General features: G+C 41.6%; 1 protein-coding gene across 2 annotated transcripts in view; it reads right to left on the bottom strand.

Annotated features, from left to right (window-relative positions):
• Window positions 1-21,030, bottom strand: part of dnah1 (dynein, axonemal, heavy chain 1) — a 422,195-nt gene that overhangs the window by 267,721 nt on the left and 133,444 nt on the right. For both annotated transcript variants that reach the window (XM_043708503.2, XM_087994517.1), the window contains 2 exons: window positions 17,828-17,968; window positions 4,296-4,459 (listed from right to left, as the gene is read on the bottom strand). In XM_043708503.2, coding sequence (XP_043564438.2) covers window positions 4,296-4,459; window positions 17,828-17,968 — 305 coding nt within the window. The remainder of the gene's footprint in view (window positions 1-4,295; window positions 4,460-17,827; window positions 17,969-21,030) is intronic.

Below are 21,030 nucleotides of genomic sequence, written 5' to 3'. Positions count from 1 at the left end.
AAAATGGTCTTTGCAGTGCTATGTACTTCTTGTCAGATGTGGGAGTTTAAAGAGAGTTTAAGGGTTACTGCAGATTATATCTGCCATAAATGCTGTTGGATGCGAATCTTATCAGAGCGAATGGATCGGTTGGAGAGACAGTTATAAGCAATGAGGAATTTGCAACAGCAACAGTATGTGATGGTTGGCAGTTATAGGAAGGGGGGGGAGGAATGTCTCAGATACAGTCACATAAATGGGTTAACTCCAGGAAAGGTAAGAGAGGTAGGCAGCTAGTGCAAGAGTCTTTTCTGGATATACCCATTTCAAACAGGTATGCTGTTTTGGAAAATGTAGGGGATGATGGATTCTCAGGGGAACGTTGCACGAACAGCCAAGTTTCTGGTATGGAGACTGGATCTAATGAAACGAGGGGTACGTCCGGTTCCAAGAAATCAATTGTGTTAGGGGATTCTCTAGTCCGAGGTACAGACAGATGTTCCTGCGGCCAGCAGCGAAAAAGCAGAATGGGGTGTGTTGCTTCCCTGGTGCCAGGATCAAGGATGTCTCAGAGAGTGCAGAATGTTCTCAAGGGGGAGAGCAGCCAGCAAGAGGTCATTATCCACATTGGAACCAACGTCATAGGAAGGGAAAAGGTTAAGATTCTAAAGGGAGATCACAGAGAGTTAGCCAGAAATTTAAAAAGGAGATCCTTGAGAGTAGTAATATCTGGATTACTCCCAGTGCTACGAGCTAGTAAGGGTAGGAACAGGAGGATAGTGCAGATGCATGCATGGCTGACGAGCTGGTATATGGGAGAAGGATTCACATTTTTGGATCATTGGAATCTCTTTTGGGGTAGAAGTGACCTGTACAAGAAGGACGGATTGCAGCTAAATTGGAAGGAGACTAATATACTGGCAGGGAAATTTCGAAATCGACGTGTCGGGCAAAAGCCCTTTTTGCCCGAAACGTCGATTTCGAAGCTCCTTGGATGCTGCCTGAACTGCTGTGCTCTTCCAGCACCACTAATCCAGAATCTGCTTTCCAGCATCTGCAGTCATTGTTTTTACCTGTCAGGGAAATTTGCTAGAGTTACTCAGGAGGATTTAAACTAGTAAGATAGGGGGTTGGGGGGACCAAGGGAGATAGTGAGGAAAGATTTCAATCTGAGACTGGTACAGTTGAGAACAGAAGCGAGTCAAACAGTCAGGGCAGGCAGGGACAAGGTAGGACTAATAGATTAAACTGCATTTATTTCAATGCAAGGGACCTAACAGGGAAGGCAGGTGAACTCAGGGCATGTTAGGAATATGGGACTGGAATATCATAACAATGATAGAAACGTGGCTCAGGGATGGGCAGGACTGGCAGCTTAATGTTCCAGGATACAAATGCTACAGGAAGGATAGAAAAGGAGGCAAGAGAGGAGGGGGGTGGCATTTTTGATAAGGGATAGCATTACAGCTGTGCTGAGGGAGGATATTCCTGGAAATACATCCAGGCAAGTTATTTGGGTGGAACTGAGAAATAAGAAAGGGATGATCACCTTATTGGGATTGTATTATAGACCCCCTAATAGTCAGAAGGAAATTGAGAAACAAACTTGTGAGGAGATCTCAGCTATCTGTAAGAATAATAGGGTGGTTATGGTACGGGATTTTAACTTTCCAAACATAGGCTGGGACTGCAATAGTGTTAAAGGTTTAGATGGAGAAGTATTTGTTAAGTGCGTACAAGAAAATTTCTGATTCAGTATGTGGATGTACCTACTCAAGAAGGTGCAACACTTGACCTACTCTTGGGAAATAAGGCAGGGAAGGTGACCGAGGTGTCAGTGGGGGAGCACTTTGTGGCCAGCGACCATAATTGTATTAGATTTAAAATACTGATGGAAAAGGATAGACCAGATCTAAAAGTTGAAGTTCCAAATTGGAGAAAGGCCAATTTTGATGGTATTAGGCAAGAACTTTCAAAAGCTGACTGGGGGCAGATGTTCACAGGTAAAGGGACGGCTGGAAAATGGGAAGCCTTCAGAAATGAGATAACGAGAATCCAGAAAAAGTATATTCCTGTCAGAGTGAAACGAAAGGCTGGTAGGTATAGGGAATGCTGGATTACTAAAGAAATTGATGGTTTGGTTAAGAAAAAGAAGGAAGCATATGTAAGGTATAGACAGGATAGATTGAGTGAATCCTTAGAAGAGTATAAAGGAAGTAGGAGTATACTGGGACTGGGTGAGTTACTCTTTGGAGGGTCGGTGTGGACTTGTTGGGCCGAAGGGCCTGGTCCTACACTTTAGGTAATCCAGTCTAATCTATACTTAAGAGGGAAATCAGGAGGGCAAAAAGGGGACATGAGATAGCTTTGGCAAATAGAATTAAGGAAAATCCAAAGGGCTTTTACAAATACATTAAAAACAAAAGGGTAACTCGGGAGAGAATAGGGCTCCTCAAAGGTCAGCAAGGCAGAAAATAGGGGAGATACTAAATGAGTATTTTGCATCAGTATTTAGTGTGGAAAAGGATATGGAAGATATAGACTGTAGAAAAATAGATGGTGACATCTTGCAAAATGTCCATGTTACAGAGGAGGAAGTGCTGGATGCCTTGAAACACATAAAAGTGGATAAATCCCCAGGACCTGATCAGATGTACCCGAGAACTCTGTGGGAAACTAGAGAAGTGATTGCTGGGCCTTTTGCTGTGATATTTATATAATCAATAGTCCCAGGTGAGGAGACTGGAGGTTGGCAAACATGGTGTCATTCTTTAAGAAAGTTGATAAGGACCAGCCAGGGAACTATAGACCAGTGAGCCTGACCTTAGTGGTGGGCAAGTTATTGGAGGGAATCCTGAGGGACAGGTTGTACATGTATTTGGAAAGGCAAGGACTGATTAGGGATAGTCAACATGGTTTTGTGCGTGGGAAATCATGTCTCACAAACTTGATTGAGTGTTTTGAAGAAGTAACAAAGAGGATTGATGACGGCAGAGTGCTGGATGTGATCTATATGGACTTCAGTAAGGCGTTTGACAAGGTTCCCCATGGGAGACTGATTAGAAAGGTTAGATCTCATGGGAGAACTAGCCATTTGGATACAGAACTGGCTCAAAGGTAGAAGACAGAGGGTGGTGATGGAGGGTTGTTTTTCAGACTGGAGGCCTGTGACCAGTGGAGTGCCACAAGGACTGGTGCTGGGTCCTCTACGTTTTGTCATTTACATAAATAATTTGGATGCGAGCACAAGAGGTACAGTTAGTACGTTTGCAGATGACACCAAAATTGGAGATGTAGTGGACAGCGAAGAGGAATACCTCAGATTACAAAAGGATCTTGACCAGATGGGCCAATGGGCAGAGAAGTGGCAGATGGAGTTTAATTCAGATAAGTGCAATTTGGGAAAGCAAATCTTAGCAGGACTTATACACTTAATGGTAAGGTCCGTGGGAGTGTTGCTGAGAAAAGAGACCTTGGAGTGCAGGTTCATAGCTCCTTGAAAGTGGAGTCACAGGCAGATAGGATAGTGAAGAAGGCATATGGTCTGCTTTCCTTTATTGGTCAGAGTATTGAGTACAGGAGTTGGGAGGTCATGTTGCGGCTGTACATGACATTGGTTAGGCCACTGTTGGAATATTGCATGCAATTCTGGTCTCCTTCCTATCGGAAAGATGTTATGAAGCTTGAAAGGGTTCAGAAAAGATTTACAAGGATGTTGCCAGGGTTGGAAGATTTGAGCTATAGGGAGAGGCTGAACAGGCTGGGGCTGTTTTCCCTGGAGCGTTGGAGGCTAAGGGGTGACCTTATAGAGGTTTACAAAATTATGAGGGGCGTGGATAGGATAAATAGGCAAAGTCTTTTCCTGGGATTGGGGAGTCCAGAACTAGAGGGCATAGGTTTAGGGTGAGAGGGGAAAGATATAAAAGAGACCTAAGGGGCAACTTTTTCACGCAGAGGGTGATACGTGTATGGAATGAGCTGCCAGAGGAAGTGGTGGAGGCTGGTACAATTGCAACATTTAAGAGGCATTTGGATGGGTATATGAATAGGAAGGGTTTGGAGGGATATGGGCCGGTTGCTGGCAGGTGGGACTAGATTGGGTTGGGATATCTGGTCGGCATGGACGGGTTGGACCGAAGGGTCTGTTTCCATGCAATACATCTCTATGACTCTATGACTCTGTACTTGTTTCATTTCAGGAAGCTATGTGGAAGAACCACTTGGGGACTTCTAGTACATTGGATTATGATGGTGGTAAACCACTCGTCTCTGTTGCAAACCATTTAAACTGATCTAATAATAAAACAAGCATTTACCGAAGCTGGCTGATCCATTCAAAGTCATTCTCACTTTGAACATTTTCCTCCAGAAGGTTAGCCACTACGTCCTTGGCATGAACTTCAATCACAATCAGTGCTGATAATATTGTTCTTTGCATTCTCGTCAGCTTCCCTCTCACGAGACTCACCAAATCATTCAGCTGTTTTATTTTGAAAAAGAAATTTTGAAATCATACAAAAGAAACATGAGGCTAATCAGCATTCAATACTATAGCAGTACCTGAGAATTGTGAGGAAGAATCAGCACTTGAGATAAATATTAAAAATTAATTAAAATGTTTACAAAATTAAGAGTGAACAAAACCAAACCCAGGTAGTAAATGGCCTAAAATGTTTGAAGGAAGTTGGAAAGGAAACGTGCAGGGACAATTATCATTTTCTGAAATTTTTAGAAGCAGGCACAGTACCAGAGTATGGCTGTGAACTAAATATTTGTCCAAAGTCGGGCAAAAGAGATAAGCTAAGAAAAAGCTGTTAGCCTAACATCAATTGTAGGGTATTCGAACCAGGTGAGGAGGGATGAATCGGCACCCCTCTTTTCAACCTCCACAGAGCCTGCAACAAAGGTTTCTGCTCTTTTTAGCGTGGGGCTATACCTCTCTCCAATTAAAATGAGTTTACTAATTTTCCATGTAGCTGCAGTGAGATAATTATAATGTTTTCATATACAATTTTATTATCTGCTAACCCTGAGAAAAATGATTAAGACTCAATGTCAAGCATACACACAGGCGCAAATTTAAAAAGGGACAGTATCCCATACAAAAAAGAAGATTTAAAAATATACTGCTTATAGTAGTTAGGGAGTCCTTAAGGTGTAAGGTTTTAAACTGAAACTACGATTATTTAATTGATGTCATGGATGATGTCATAGAGTCAAAGAGTCTTATGGCAAGGAGACAGGCCCTTTGGCCCAAACTGGTCCTTGGCAATCAAAATGTCAACCTACGCTAACACCATTTCCTTGCACTTAGCCCATATCCTTTCTAAACCTTTTCTATCTATGTATTTGTATAAATGTTTTTTAAATGTTACAGGGGAGAGGTTGAATAGGCTGGGGCTGTTTTCCCTAGAGCCTCAGAGGCTAAGGGGTAACCTTCAAGAGGTTTATAAAATCATGAAGGGCATGGATAGGGTAAATAGACAAGGTCTTTTCCCTGAGGTGGGGGAGTCCAGAACTAGAGGGCATAGGTTAGGGTGATAGGGGAAAGATATAAAAGAGACCTAAGGGCTAACTGTTTCATGCAGAGGGTGGTATGTGTATGGAATGAGCTGCCTGGGGAAGTGGTGGAGGCTGGTATAGTTGCAACATTTAAAAGTCATCTGGATGGGTATATGAATAGGAAGGGTTTGGAGGGATATGGGCCTCATGTTGGCAAGTGGGACTAGATTGGGTTGGGATATCTGGTCGGCATGGATGGGTTGGACCAAAGGGTCTGTTTCGTGCTGTACATCTCTGCAACTCTATGACTCTAAATGTTGTGTTATGACATGGGGTAAACCCCTCTGCTAATTTAAAGCCGACAAACAAAAGCTCACCTCGCATCATAATCTGTTGAAATTCAAGAGGCAAAGAATTATCCCAGAGGTCACTATTTAAAGTGAAAATTAACAATTTTATTTCTTAACAACTTTTTACTCTCTTAAACCTATCTTTACCTCCCCACTCCACAATATTGATCCAATAAAAACCCCGATTAAGATTTACAAACTAAATTCAAATTTCAAAGCCAGCCAGCTGTTGAATCTTCTCTTTGTACCTTCTTCTGTAGATTTTCCTCGGTCATCTTTTCTTCAGTATTCTGCCTCACAAGCTTCCATATGAACAGGTACCCTTCAGAGGGCTATGTGGCTAACAGTCTATACTTAGAGGCATAGAGTCATAGAGATGTACAGCATGGAAACAAACCCTCCGGTCCAACCCGTTCATGCCGACCAGATATCCCAACCTATTCTAGTCCCACCTGCCAGCACCCGGCCCATATCCCTCCAAACCCTTCCTATTCATATACCCATCCAAATGCCCTTAAATGTTGCAATTGTATCAGCCTCCACTACTTCCTCTGGCAGCTCATTCCATACAAGTACCACCCTCTGTGTGAAAGAGTTGCCTCTTAGGTCTCTTTTATATCTTTCCTCTCTCACTCTAAACCTATGCCCTCTAGTTCTGGACTCCCTGACCCCAGGGAAAAGACTTTGCCTATTTATCCTATCCATGCTCCTCATAATTTTGTGAAACTCTATAAAGTCAACCCCCTCAGCCTCCGACGCTCCAGGGAAAACAGCCCCAATCTGTTCAGCTCTCCGTATAGCTCAAATCTCCAACCTTGGCAACATCCTTGTAAATCTTTTCTGAACTCTTTCAAGTTTCATAACATCTTTCCGATAAGAAGGAGAGCAGAATTGCATGCAATATTCCAACAGTGGCCTAACCAATATCCTGTACAGCTGCAACATTACCTCCCAAATCCTGTACTCAATATTTTGACCAATAAAAGAGAGCATACCAAACGCCTTCTTCACTATACTATCCACCTGTGACTCCACTTTCAAGGAGCTATGAACCTCCGCTCCATGGTCTTTTTGTTCAGCAACACTCCCTCGGGCCTTACAATTAAATGTATAAGTTCTGTTAACATTTGCTTTCCCAAAATGCAGCACTTCGCATTTATCTGAATTAAACTCCATCTGCCACTTCTCAGCCCATTGGCCCATCTGGACAAGATCCTGTTGTCATTTGAGATAAACTTCTTCGCTGTCCACTACACCTCCAATTTTGGTGTCATCTGCAAACTGACTAACTGTACCTCTTATGCTCGCATCCAAATCATTTATGTAAATGACAAAAAGTAGAGGGCCTAGCAACGATCCTTATGGCACTCCACTAGTCACAGGCCTCCAGTCTGAAAAACAACCCTCACCACCATTCTCTTTGAGCCAGTTCTGTAACCAAATGGCTAGTTCTGCCTGTATTCTGTGAGATTTAATCTTGCTAACCAGTATCCCATGGGGTACATTGTCGAACGCCTTACTGAAGTCCATATAGATCACATCTGCTGCTCTGCCCTCATCAATCATCTGTGTTACTTCTTCAAAAAACTCAATCAAGTTTGTGAGACATGATTTCCCCCACACAAAGCCATGTTGACTATCCCTAATCAGTCCATGCCTTTCTAAATACATGTACATCCTGTCCCTCAGGATTCCCTCCAACAACTTGGACAGCACGGCGGCTCAGTTGTTAGCACTGCTCCCTCATAGCGTCAGAGACCCAGGTTCAATTCCTGCCTCGGGCAACCATCTGTGTGCAGTTTGCACATTCTCCCCGTGTCTGCGTGGGTTTCCTCCGGGTGCTCCGGTTTCCTCCCACAGTCCAAAGATGTGCAGGTTAGGTGAATTGGCCAAACTAAATTGCCCTTAGTGATTGGTGCACTAGTCAGGGTGGGTTGCTCTTTGGAGGGTCGGTGTGGACTTGTTGGGCCAAAGGGCCTGTTTCCATACTGTAGGGCATCTAAAAATAACTTGCCCACCACTGATGTCAGGCTCACTGATCTATAGTTTGCTGGCTTGTCCTTACCACCCTTCTTAAACAGTGGCACCAAGTTAGCAAACCTCCAGTCTTCCAGCACCTCACCTGTGAATATCGATGATACAAATATCTCAGCAAGAGGCCCAGCAATCACTTCTCTAGCTTCCCACAGAGTTATAAGGTACACCTGATCAGGTCCTGGGGATTTATCTACTTTTATCTGTTTCAAGACATCCAGCACTTACTCCTCTGTAATATGGACATTTTGCAAGATGTTACCATCTATTTCCCTACATTCCATATCTTCCATATCCTTTTCCACAGTAAATACTGATGCAAAATACTCATTTAGTATCTCCCCCATTTTCTGCAGCTCCACCTTGTTGATCTTTGAAGGGCCCTATTCTTTCCCTAGTTACCCTTTTGTCCTTAATGTATTTGTAAAAACCCTTTGGATTCTCCTTAACTATTTGCCAAAGCTATCTCATGTCCCCTTTTTTCCCTCCTGATTTCTCTCTTAAGTATACTCCTACTGCCTTTATACTCTAAGGATTCACTCAATCTATCCTGTCTATACCTTACATATGCTTCCTTTTTCTTAACCAAACCCTCAATTTCTTTAGTCATCCAGCATTCCCTATACCTACCAGCCTTTCCTTTCACCCTAACAGGAATATACTTTCTCTGGACTCTCTTTCTCTCATTTCTGAAGGCTTCCCACTTTCCAGCCGTCCCTTTACCTACGAACATTTGCCCCCAATCAGCTTTTGAAAGTTCTTGCCTAATACCGTCAAAATTGGCCTTTCTCCAATTTAGAACTTCAACTTTTAGATCTGGTCTTTCCTTTTCCATTACTATTTTAAATCTAAAAGAATTATGGTCGCTGACCCCCACTGACACCTCAGTAACCTGCCCTGTCTTATTTCCCAAGAGTAGGTCAAGTGTTGTACCTTCTGTTGTAGGTACTTACACATACTGAATCAGAAACTTTTCTTGTACACACTTAAATTCCTCCCCATCTAAACGCTTAACACTATGGCAATCCCAGTCTATGTTTGGAAAGTTAAAATCCCCTACCATAACCACCCTATTATTCTTACAGATAGCTGAGATCTCCTTACAAGTTTGTTTCTCAATTTCCCTCTGACTATTAAGGGGTCAATAATACAATCCCAATAAGGTGATCATCCCTTTCTTATTTCTCAGTTCCACCCAAATAACTTCCCTGGATGTATTTCCAGGAATATCCTCCCTCAGCACAGCTGTAATGCTATCCCTTATCAAAAATGCCACTCCCCCTCCTTTCTTGCCTCCCTTTCTATCCTTCCTGTAGCATTTGTATCCTGGAACATTAAGCTGCCAGTCCTGCCCATCTTGGCAGCTCTCTCCCTAACTGTTCAAAATGTTATACCCCAAAGCATCGGACCATTTCATTGTTTTGATGTCATTGTTTTGATGTCATCAAAACACCAAATTCAAATTTGATTGGGTTTTGGTATCTGGGGCATAGATTAAACTGCTTGGCCAAATGTGAATTGTTTTTGTATCATCGTAACTAGCTGCATTATTGGTTCCACAGTCAAATGCTACATTTTAAATTCTTTCAGCACACTGTGCCTCTCTATGTCTGTGCCAGCTCCCAGTCTCTCTTAAAAGTACACCTACACCTTCTTAACAGTTGTTAATGTACCTGCCTCAACAACTTCTACCGGTAGCTCATTCCATATGTGTACAACCCTCTGTGTAAAAAATGTTGCCCCTCAGGTTCCCTTTTATTCTTTCTGCTCTAACCTTAAACCAATGTCCTTGAGTCTGCGATTCTCCAACCCTGGGAAAAAAGCTGAGTGCATTCACCCTGTCCATGCCTCTTATGATTTTATATATTTCCATAAGATTCCTCCTACACTGTGAAGAAAGAGGTCCTAGCTTGTCCAACCTCTCCCTATAACACAGACTGTTGAGCCCTGGTAATATACTTGTAAATTTCTTCTGCACTCTTTCCAGTTTAATAACATCCTTCCCATAGCAAGGTAACCAAAACTGAACAAATATTCTAATTGTGGCCTCAACCAATGTGCTGTACAACTGCAACTTAACTTCCCAACTTCTAAACTCAATGTTCTGACTGATGAAGGCCAGTGTGCCAAAATTCTTCTTCACTGCCCTGCCTACCTGTGACTCCACTTTCAGAGAACCGTGCATTTGAGCTTCAAGGTCCCTCTGTTCCACTACACTCCTTAAGGCTGTAAGATTCACCATGAAACTTTTATCTTGAATTGACTTTCCAAATTGCAAGACTTCACACTTATCTATATTAAACTTCATTTGCCATTTCTCAGCCCACTTCCCCTGCACTGGAATTATCCTTGATTTCTCATTGTTCTGATGTTCTTTTTTAATCCATATAGTCATGGGCACTCTTCCTACTTAAGAAGTAGAGAGAGATGTTTTCCCAGCTGGTTTCAGTTCTGCAGTCCAAAATCTATCTTCTTCCATCACAGCTAGCTGTTTGAAATACAAGCTTGTTTGTGTATTTCCAAGCCTAAGTTTATTGTCTGCAAGCTTGATAATTACAGGTGATATTTTCATCTCCAACATGTGAATATCATCGAATGCCTTTTTGCACCTTCTGAGAGTCTTGCTCGTTGGTTGCAGTGCCTTTAGATGAAGTGTTATTTTCAGCTTGGCTGTCTGTTGGCAAATCCACTTTGATTTGTTTCATAGATATTTTTAATCTACCCATTACATGTCCCAGGTAGGACATAAACCTGGGCTTCCTGGTCCAGTCAAATCCACTTTGAAAGTTAGTCACCTGTGCTTCGGTGATGACTGTGGCCATTTAAGTCAATGTTTTTAGTTGCTTTTAAAAAATCATTTCAGTCCATTAAAGCCCCAAGTGTCAAATCGAACAATGAAATTAAAATTCAAGAGTTCATATTTTACATTACCATCAAAGAGTTAACCCCAGGATGACATAAGAGAAGTTTCAGAAAGGCACAAGCTTTTAAGAGAAAAAGCATGAATTTGATAAAATTAATTGAAATATGAGGGTCAGCTAAAGGGAAATATATTTGCATTTGAAGTTTCAGAAGGCATTTGATAAGGTGCCATTCGGTCACTTGTTATAAATATATGGAAACTTTCAATTATCATGGGACTCTGTTCAGTACTTAAACACTGATTTTGCAAACATTAATTATTAGCAATTTTGGAGAAGACTTGTGGTTCAGGTTGTGGATCAGATTGTAAATTTGCTCGCTGAGCTGATAGATTTGTTCTCAGACGTTTTGTCACCATGCTCAGTATCAACATCAGTGAGCCTCTGGTGAAGTGTTGGTGTTCTGCCCTGTTTGCTATTTATCTGTCTCGGTTTGTTGTGGTAGATGATATAATTTCCAATTCTGTTTTTGAGAGGTTGGTAAATGGGGTCCAAATCTATATGTTAGTTAATGGAGTTCCAGTTTGAATGACAGGCCTCTGGGAATTCCTGTGCGTGTCTTTGTTTAGCCTGTCCCAGATGGATGCATTGTCCCAGTTGAATTGGTGTCCCTCTTCATCTGTGCGTATGGATACCAGTGATAGTTGGTCTTCTGGTGGCTAGTTGGTGTTCATGTATCCTGGTGGCTAGTTTCCTGCCTGTTTGTCCAACGTAATGTTTGTTGCAGTCCTTGCAGGGTATTTTATATATGATGTTCGATCTGCCAGTTGTTGGTATAGGGTGCTTTAAATTCATCAGGAGCTGTTTCGGTGTGGTGCTAGGTTTGTGGGCTACCATGATGCATAAGGGCGGAGTTGTCTGGTCGCCATCGCCGAGATGTCTTTGATATATGGCAGGGTGGCTACAGCGTCTGGGCATGTTGTGTGTTCTTATTTAGGTCTGTTGAGCAGGAACCAGCCGACTGCGATTATTGGGTACACATTGTTCCTGAATACATAGTGTAGGTGTTTTTCCTTGTCCTCCCATAGTTCCTGGGTGCTGCAGTGTGTTGTGGCTTGTTTAAATAATGTCCTGATACAGTTTTGTTTGTGGGGTTGGGACGATTGCACCTGTATCAAGATTAGAGTGGTGTTGGAAAAACACAGCAGGTCAGGCAGCATCCGAGGAGCAGGAAAATTGACGTTTCAGGCAGGAGCCCTTCATCAGGAATGAACCAGCTGAGTATCTGGTCAGTATGTGTGGCTTTCCAGTACACACTGGTCTATAGCTCTCCATTGGCTTTTCGTTCTACTGTGACATCCAGGAAAGGGAGTCTGTTATTGTTCTCTTCCTCTTTGCATCATGGTAGCCCACAAATCTACCACCACACTGAAAGAGCTCCTGATGAATTTAAAGGACCCTGTACCAAGAACCAGCAGAATGAACAATCATATACAAAATACCCTGCAAGGACTGCAACAAACATTACATTGGACAAATGGGCAGGAAACTAGCCACCAGGATACATGAACACCAACTAGCCACCAAAAGACATGACCAACAATCATTAGTATCCTTACACACAGAAGAAGAGGGACACCAGTTCGACTGGGACAATATATCCATCCTGGGACAGGCTAAACAAAGACACGCACCGCAAATAATTGACGCCTGTCATTCAAACTGGAACTCCATTAACGAACATGTAGACGTGAACCCCATTTATCAACTCTCAGAAACAGAAATAGAAATTACCTACTATTACAAACCGAGACAGAAAAACAACAAGTGGGCAGAACACCAATGCTTCACCAGGGGCTCACTGATGGTGTTACTTAGCATGGTGATGAAACATCTGAGAACGAATCTACCAGGTCAGCGAGCAAATTTACAACCTGATTAATTTTTTGGTGATAGCACCACAGAAAGGAAAAGCTTGTAACAGTTACCCAGTAAATGAAGTCTAGAACATAGTTGCACAGACAAGATATTCTTCCTAAGTCAACAAATTGGTTTTCTCAAGTTGATAGTCAGAGCATCATCAACTAGGAGACAGTGAGGTCTGCAGATGCTGGAAATCAGAGTTGAGAGTGTTGCCGGGGCCCGAAACGTCAATTTTCCTGCTCCTCAGATACTGCCTGACCTGCTGTGCTTTTCCAGCAACATACTCTCAAGTCAGAGCGTTATACTTGTCTTCAGCGCTGGTGAGTTTTTTGGTAATTAAGCACAGAAAATGAAAGAAATCTGGGGTGCAGTATACTCCATCTGAACTTTATTCTCCATTGAAGTTAACGGGGAGGAATAATGGGCAAGATGTGAAACTAGTGTTTCAACTGATTCCATGACAGTCCTATCCAGTGAGTTAAGTTGATATTAAGTCCTCATGTCTGCAATTATATTAATGCTTCTTGACCATGTATTTTGCCCAGAGTGAATCAACAATTTTAGGAAAGGAATAGAAAAGTGATTTAGAAAGAAATATACCTTGATGACTCTAACCACACTCATGACCAGACCTGTCATCACAGAGAACCTCAGTCAATCTACAACAAGAGTTGTCATCACATACCACCTGGGGTGAATCTGTAATAAGGTCCATTACTACACACAATCTGCATTCAATTCTGAATGATGTATATGAGACAGGTTCAGAAAAGATGTAACATCTCAAAACTGGGCATTCATGAGGTGTTGTGCGCAATCAGTAGCATCAAAATTGTTTTCCAGCGTTATCTAATTTTATGGCCTGGCATCTTTGTAAACTCTACCATTGCCGTCAAAGGGTGAAATAGTGCAATGAGGAATGTGTAAGAACAAGCCTTTTGCCTGAAATGTCGATTTTCCTGCTCCTGGGATGCTGCCTGACCTGCTGTGCTTTTCCAGCACCACACTTTCCACAGTAATAGTAGCACAAACGTACTTTGACATTGCAGATTGACACAAGAGGTGAAGTCATATGGTATCAGAGGTGAGCTGGCAAGATGGATACAGATCTAGCTTAGTCATAGAAGACAGAGGGTAGCAGTGGAAGGATGCTTTTCAGAATGGAGGGTTGTGACTAGTAGTGTTCCATAGGGATCTGTGCTGGGGCTTCTGCCATTCATGGTCTACATAAATGATTGTGAGGAAAATGTAGCTGGTCTAATTAGTAAGTTTGTGGATAATACAAAGAGTGGTAATGTTGCGGATAGTGAGGAGGATTATCAGAGGATACAGCAGGATATAGATCAGTTGGAGGCTTAGGCAGAAAAATGGCAGATGGAGTTTAATCCTGACAAATGTGAGGTGATGCATTTTGGAAGGCTAAGTACAAGTGAAAATTATACAATGAATGGCAGAACCCTTAGGAGTATTGATATGCAGAGGGATCTGGGTGTGCAGGTCAACAGATCACTGAAAGTGGCAGCGCAGACAGCTGAGGTAGTAAAAAAGGCCTAGGGCATGCTTGCCTACATTGGAAGGGGCATTGAATATAAGGATAAACAAGTTGTGCTGCAGCTTTTCAAACTTTAGTTAGGCAACACTTGGAATATTGAATCTGGTCACCACATTACCAGAACGAAGTGGATACTTTGAAGAGGGTACAGAAAAGGTTTACCAGGATGTTGCCTGATATGGGAAATGTTAGCTATGAAGAATGGTTGGATAGACTGGGTTTGTTTTCACTAGAATGCAGGAGGTTGAGGGGCGACCTAATATAAGTTTATAAGATTGTGAATGGTATGGATAGAGTGGGAAGTATGAGGCTTTTTTCCATGATGGTGGGGTCAATTACTAGGGGACACAGGTTCAAGGTGCAGGGTGGGAAGGTTTAAAAGAGATGTGCGAGGCAAGTTCTTCAAACGAAGGGTGATAAGTGTCTGGAGCATACTGCCAGAGGAGATGGTGGAAGCAGACATAATAGCAGCATTCAAGAAGCACCTGGACAAATACATGAATAGGAAGGGACTAGAAGGATACAGATCATGTAAGTGAAGACAGTTTTAGTATGGAAGGGCAAAATGTGTTATTGGCAGGCTTGAAAGGCCGAGGGCCTGTTACTGTGTTGTATTGTCCTTTGTACTTAAAAGCAAGATGTCAATTTGGTAAGGCTATAAGGACAAATGGAGTTCTAAACAGCGGAAAAACATTTTATAGACAGAACTAGGCAATTCCATATCCAACAGATTAAATCAACACACTGTAGTCCTGACCACATCCAATCATATATAATGGTTAACAAATAAACTGATAAAACAGCAGGAGCAAATCCCTTAATGATTGCAGAGTTCAGTCTGTCAATACACAACAAAATGGCTGAAGTACTTTCAACCACCTTCAGTTAGATGTACCAAGTAGATGATCCATCTCTACCTCCTTCTGAGCTCCCCATCACTACAGGTACCTACCTGCAGCTAATTTAATTTAGTCTATATGGTATCAAGATAAAGCGGAGTACATTGGATCCAGCAAAGACAATAGGTTCTGACAACATTTCAGCTGTAGCGCTTAAGACTGTGCCCCAAAATTAGACATTTTCTCAGTCAAGCTTTTCCAGCACAACAACAAAAATAGCATCTGTGCACTAACATAGCTCCTTGAGTTGTGCCCTGTCTACAAAAAAAAAAGGACAAATCCAATCTGCCAGTTATTTCTCCATCAAACTGCATTTCATTATCGGCAATATGATGAATGATATCAATTGACACAGTCACCAAAAACCTGACGTCTCATCTGTTTACATATAAACAAAAGCCCTCTCAAAATCCTTTTCATCTCTGTACCAAACCAAACTGATTGGAGCCTGGCCCGGTTTTTTACCCCTTTGAAAAAAATTCAGGTTTTGTAAGGCTCACTGAACTCCAGACCTCATTAAAGTTTGGTCAAAACATGAACAAATGAGCTGAGGTTAGAGTTACGTTCCTTGACATCAAAGCAGCATATGACCAAACATGGTATCAGGGAGCCAGAGAATCAAGGGAAAACCTCTCCACTAGATGAAATCATATCTGGCACAAAAGGTAGATAAATGGTTTTTGGAGGTTAATCCTCTTAGCCATGGATATTGCTTCAAACATTTCGTAGGGTGGTGTTATGGATTAGGCCAGACCACTCAAAATATTCTTAAGCAGGCAGCCTCAGAACAAAACTTTGCAATTTGTTTCAGTAAGTGTACAGTGAAAATTACCCAGAATAAGATAGTTAGGTTGACTACTAGATTTTAACTGAAAATGTGTTGCTGGAAAAGCGCAGCAGGTCAGGCAGCATCCAAGGAGCAGGAGAATCAACGTTTCGGGCATGAGCCCTTCTTCAGGAATGCTGAAGAAGGGCTCATGCCCGAAACGTCGATTCTCCTGCTCCTTGGATGCTGCCTGACCTACTGAGCTTTTCCAGCCACATATTTTCAGCTCTGATCTCCAGCATCTGCAGTCCTCAATGTCTCCTACTAGATTTTAAAACAGACAAAAATTTATTCACAAAATTACACAATGAAACACAAAGAACAGAATAAAGAACCCCTACAGGACTCAGCCTATCCAACTAGACTTAATTATGCTGTTCCGAATATACACAACAGTCCCAATAACAAAACTCCTTTTAAAAACTATTATAAATGGAACACATGCTTATAGGTTGAAGTTGAAGGGCAGAAGATAGAGAGAGAGAGAGAGAGAGAGAGAGAGAGAGAGAGAGAGAGAGAGAGAGAGAGAGTTTCCACACAGCTCCCTGTTGAATGTCTCACCAGCTCGGACTGAACTAAAACTGCTCAGCTCAGGCAGAAAGCTGACCACTCTCCTTTCTTCATACAGGTCACTTCTAAAACATGGCCACTTTGGCTTGAAGCCTCATCTGTTTACATATAAACAAAGGGTCTCTCAAAATCCTTTTCGTCTCTGTACCCGGTTTATTACCCCGCTGAAAAACATCAAGGACAGAGTCTCCTTGAGCCAAGGAACAGCTTTTAGAAAAAAAAGGGACTAGCTTTGTGACAGTACTGTCCTAGGCCAAAACATCATCAGTTTTTCCATTAATGGCTTTACCTCCAGCGATTCAGAAATGGGATGTTCATTGGTGATTGTACGGTATGCAACACCATTTCTAATTCCTCAGATACTAAAGCAATCTGTCTCCCAACGCAAAAAGACATGGAAAATATTCAGGCTTGGTCTGATAAATGGTGAACAACATTTGTGCCATATGAATGCTAGGTAATGACTACCTCAAACAAGAGAGAATCCTACCATCTTCCCATGACATTTAATAGTTATACTATCACCGATTCTTTCATCAATAACAACTTGGATTACCTTTGAGTAGAAATGTACTGGAATAATCATATAAATACTCTGCCTGCAAGAACAAATCAGAGGTTCGGTGAGTGAGTGACTCACCTCCCAACTTCCCAAAGTCTTTCCACCACATACAAGGCATAAATCAAGAATGACAGAATACTCCACATTTATCTGAATGAATACAGCTCTAACAACACTCAAAAAGGTAAACTTCATTCAGAACAAAACAGTTTGATTGGTCGACAACCCATTCACTGCTTTAAACACTTATTTACTCCACCAGTGCCAGCACACATGACAGCACTGTTTACCAATTACAAGATGTATTGCAGCAATTATCAATTTGGCAACAGTCCCATCCCATGAACAGATTTTGTTTTGAAAAGGCCATTCTTTCCTCTGATTGACCTTTTGTTGTGGTTTCTCAGTTCAGCACTCTTGTTTAATTGTTTACTTTAGAGTAGGTGTCCTGAGGCAAGAGTTTTAAAAAAAAACAACTAGTTGAACACCAAGGATATAAGAATCAAGCATTAAGGGTTTTCAAATTATTGGTAGTCTTGTAAGTAAACTCATTTGTGAAATGACCAAAATAAAGTGGCACTATTACCACTTGAATATTTATCTCTGCATATTACTGTTATTACTTGTTTTGAGGTAACATTTGTACTTCACAGTCAATTACTGTGAAATTGAGGTCAGTACACGCAGGTAATGATGCAAGAAATGTTGCAACCCTGGATACATACACAGTAGTCATTCCATTGCATCTACCAGTAGCCAACACACAAACCTGACTGCCAAGCTTTGGGAAGAGTCTGCTTTCCAAATCTCCAATCTGTAGCGCTTCAGATACCTCCATGGTCCAGAAGGTCTGGCAGCCTGCAATAACAACTTGACCAGGCCAGATCAGGACCCATTCTGCACGATTGGTCTGTATAAATAAGCATTGTATCAGTGCATACATAGGATTCATTATTTAATAATTATCAGACAGCCCCAACTGGCAGAATCAGACTGGAAATACAATAGGTTTATTTCAAGTAAATAATATTTTGGAATATACTATACAAGTAATTTGAGTCTTAACAGGTGGGATCTGGTTAGGAGGAATAGGTGACTTTGTTGCTAAAGTTCTCTGCCACTGCAGGGGTAATTTCATATCAGCATCTGTCATAGATTAATTGATAGAGATTGATTGCTATGATGATGAGAAAGTAAACTAGATGAACCGTGATTTTATTTTCTGGGGGTTCTTATAGAGTCATAGAGATGTACAGCACGGAAACAGACCCTTCGTCCAACCCGTCCATGCACCAGATATCCCAACCCAATCTAGTCCCATCTGCCAGCTCCTGGCCCATATCCTTCCAAACCCTTCCTATTCATATACCCATCCAAATGCCTCTTAAATGTTGCAATTGTAACAGCCCCCACCACTTCCTCTGGCAGCTCATTACATACACGCACCACCCTCTGGGTGAAAAAGTTGCCTCTTAGGTCTCTTTTATATCTTTCCCCTCTCACCCTAAACCTATGCCCTCTAGTTCTGGACTCCTGAACCCCAGGGAAAAGACTTTGCCTATTTATCCTATCTATGCCACTCATAATTTTGTAAACCTCTATAAGGTCACCCCTTAGCCTCCGACGTTCCAGGGAAAACAGCCCCAGCCTGTTCAGTCTCTCCCTGTAGCTCAAATCCTCCAACCCTGGCAACATGCTTGTAAATCTTTTCTGAACTCTTTCAAGTTTCACAACATCTTTCCGATAGGAAAGAGACCAGAACTGCACGCAATATTCCAACAGTGGCCTAACCAATGTCCTGTACAGCCGCAACATGACTGCCCAATTCCTGTACTCAATATTTTGACTCAGAAAGAGAGAGCATACCAAACACCTTCTTCACTATCCTATCTACCTGCGACTCCACTTTCAAGGAGCTATGAATCTGCACTCCAAGGTCTCTTTGTTCAGCAACACTCCCTCAACCTTATCATTAAGTGTATAAGTCCTTCGAAGATTTGCTTTCCCAAAATGCAGCACCTCGCGTTTATCTGAATTAAACTCCATCTGCCACTTCTCAGCCCATTGGCCCATCTGGTCAAGATCCTGTTGTAATCTGAGGTAACGTTCTTTGCTGTCCAATACACCTCCAATTTTGGTGTCATCTGCAAACTTACTAACTGTATCTTTTATGCTCACACCCAAATCATTTGTGTAAATGACAAAAAGAGGACCCAGCACCGGTCCTTGTGGCACTCCATTGGTCACAGGCCATACTCCTAAGAGATTTGTCTCAATGAACTTTATCTAACTGAAAATAAACAGTTGTGGACATAACTTGACTTTATTGATGCTTTTATTTGAAGATTCTTTTCTTTATACTTTCACAGGATGTAGGTGTCGCTGGCAAGGCCATCATTTGTGTCTATCCCAAGTTGCTCTTGAATTGAGCAGCCAACTAAGCCATTTCTGATGGTCAATGAAGAAACACACAGTTTGCTATAGATCTGGGGGTTCACATGCAAGCCAGATTAGGAAAGACGCCAGCCTTCCTCCTTTAGTGAATAAGCTGAGTTTGTACCATTGAGAATCGATGGTAGTTTCATGGTCATTATCTCTGAGATTACCTTTCAATGTCCTGATTTTATTTACTAAATTCAAATTCAACTAGCTGCCATGACAGTATTTAATTCAAGTCCCGAAAGTAATAACTGGTACCCTGGAATATTGACTCAGTAATATTACCACTATGCCACCATCTCCCCTAAAGATTAAGAACATAAAAAGATACAGGGTAAAGAAGTAGAGTGGAGAGCAGAATGGTTGAGGGAACCACAAGATGTGGCAATCTGCAATACCATTACATAGTTGCCAATACAAAGTGTACTTAACAGACCAGATGAGGTTTGCCTTCTTATTTAGTAATCTGTAGTGATATTACATTCTGCTAAAATTAACAATGCTGAATATTTGTTTGGGAAGTAAATAGGAGCATTTGATTCTGTGGGGCATGAATTAGTAATCGGAAAAATTTGAATTGACTTATTAAAATGATAAGACCAACAAGATCCACTTTGCTATGAATTCAGTTAAGTGTATCTTAAATCATACCTTGGGAAGTGTGGCTTCTTTAAGGACCACTAGTCTGCATCTGTGACAGGTTTTGCCTGAATGCAGCCAGTGGTGGCTGCCTCAGGCCAAACTAGTATTACAAATAGTAATTCAAACTGATGTTATATTCCTTATTAGTATAAGCAAACACCTTTGGATATCTTGACATTTGTCAATAGGATGGGAGTTTTAAAAACATTTTAAATATTTATGATTTAACCTATTTTTCTAATCAAGCAAATGACTTCTTCACTACTCTGTCTACCTGCAACTCCATCTTCAAGGAACTATGAATCTATACCCCAAGGTCTCTGTTTGGCAACACTACCCAGGACAACATTTAAAAAGCATCTGGATGGGTACATGAACAGGAGGGATCTGGCCAAATGGTCACAAGTGGGACTATATTAATCTAAGATATCTGGCCAGCATGGATGAGTTGGACTGAAGGGTCTGTTTCTGTGCTGTACAACTCTATGACTGACTCTAACAGCTCTGTGGAGACTTCCTCACCAAAGTGCCAAACAAATTTTCATTTTGAATGAGATGTCTTCCTTCTTGGTGGGACACTTATGGTAATCACATTGTCTTATTTAAGCTTCCTGCTGACAGCATCTGAGGAAAATCATTCCAACATTACAATGTATGCTGACATTCGCTGAAGGCAAATTGTCAGTAATGTTCTTTTGAACAATACTTCGGTCTTAATATAAATATAATAATATATGCCTCATTTTAGTGCAGCTTTTGTTTTATTTGATCCTTGATTTAATCACAAAGAAGATTCTTTTATTCTTCCATAAAAACCAGCTGGAGCACAAATGTAATTATCACCCCGCAGAAACAATTTCACAACCTATTACTCAATGGAGACTGATGAAG

Source organism: Chiloscyllium plagiosum, unplaced genomic scaffold (assembly GCF_037043375.1).
Source record: "Chiloscyllium plagiosum isolate Xiang-an unplaced genomic scaffold, Cpla_swu_hap1 HiC_scaffold_14, whole genome shotgun sequence".
NCBI lineage: Eukaryota > Metazoa > Chordata > Chondrichthyes > Orectolobiformes > Hemiscylliidae > Chiloscyllium > Chiloscyllium plagiosum.
Note: the sequence above shows the minus strand (reverse complement) of the source record. Positions and strands in the feature narration are given on the sequence as shown.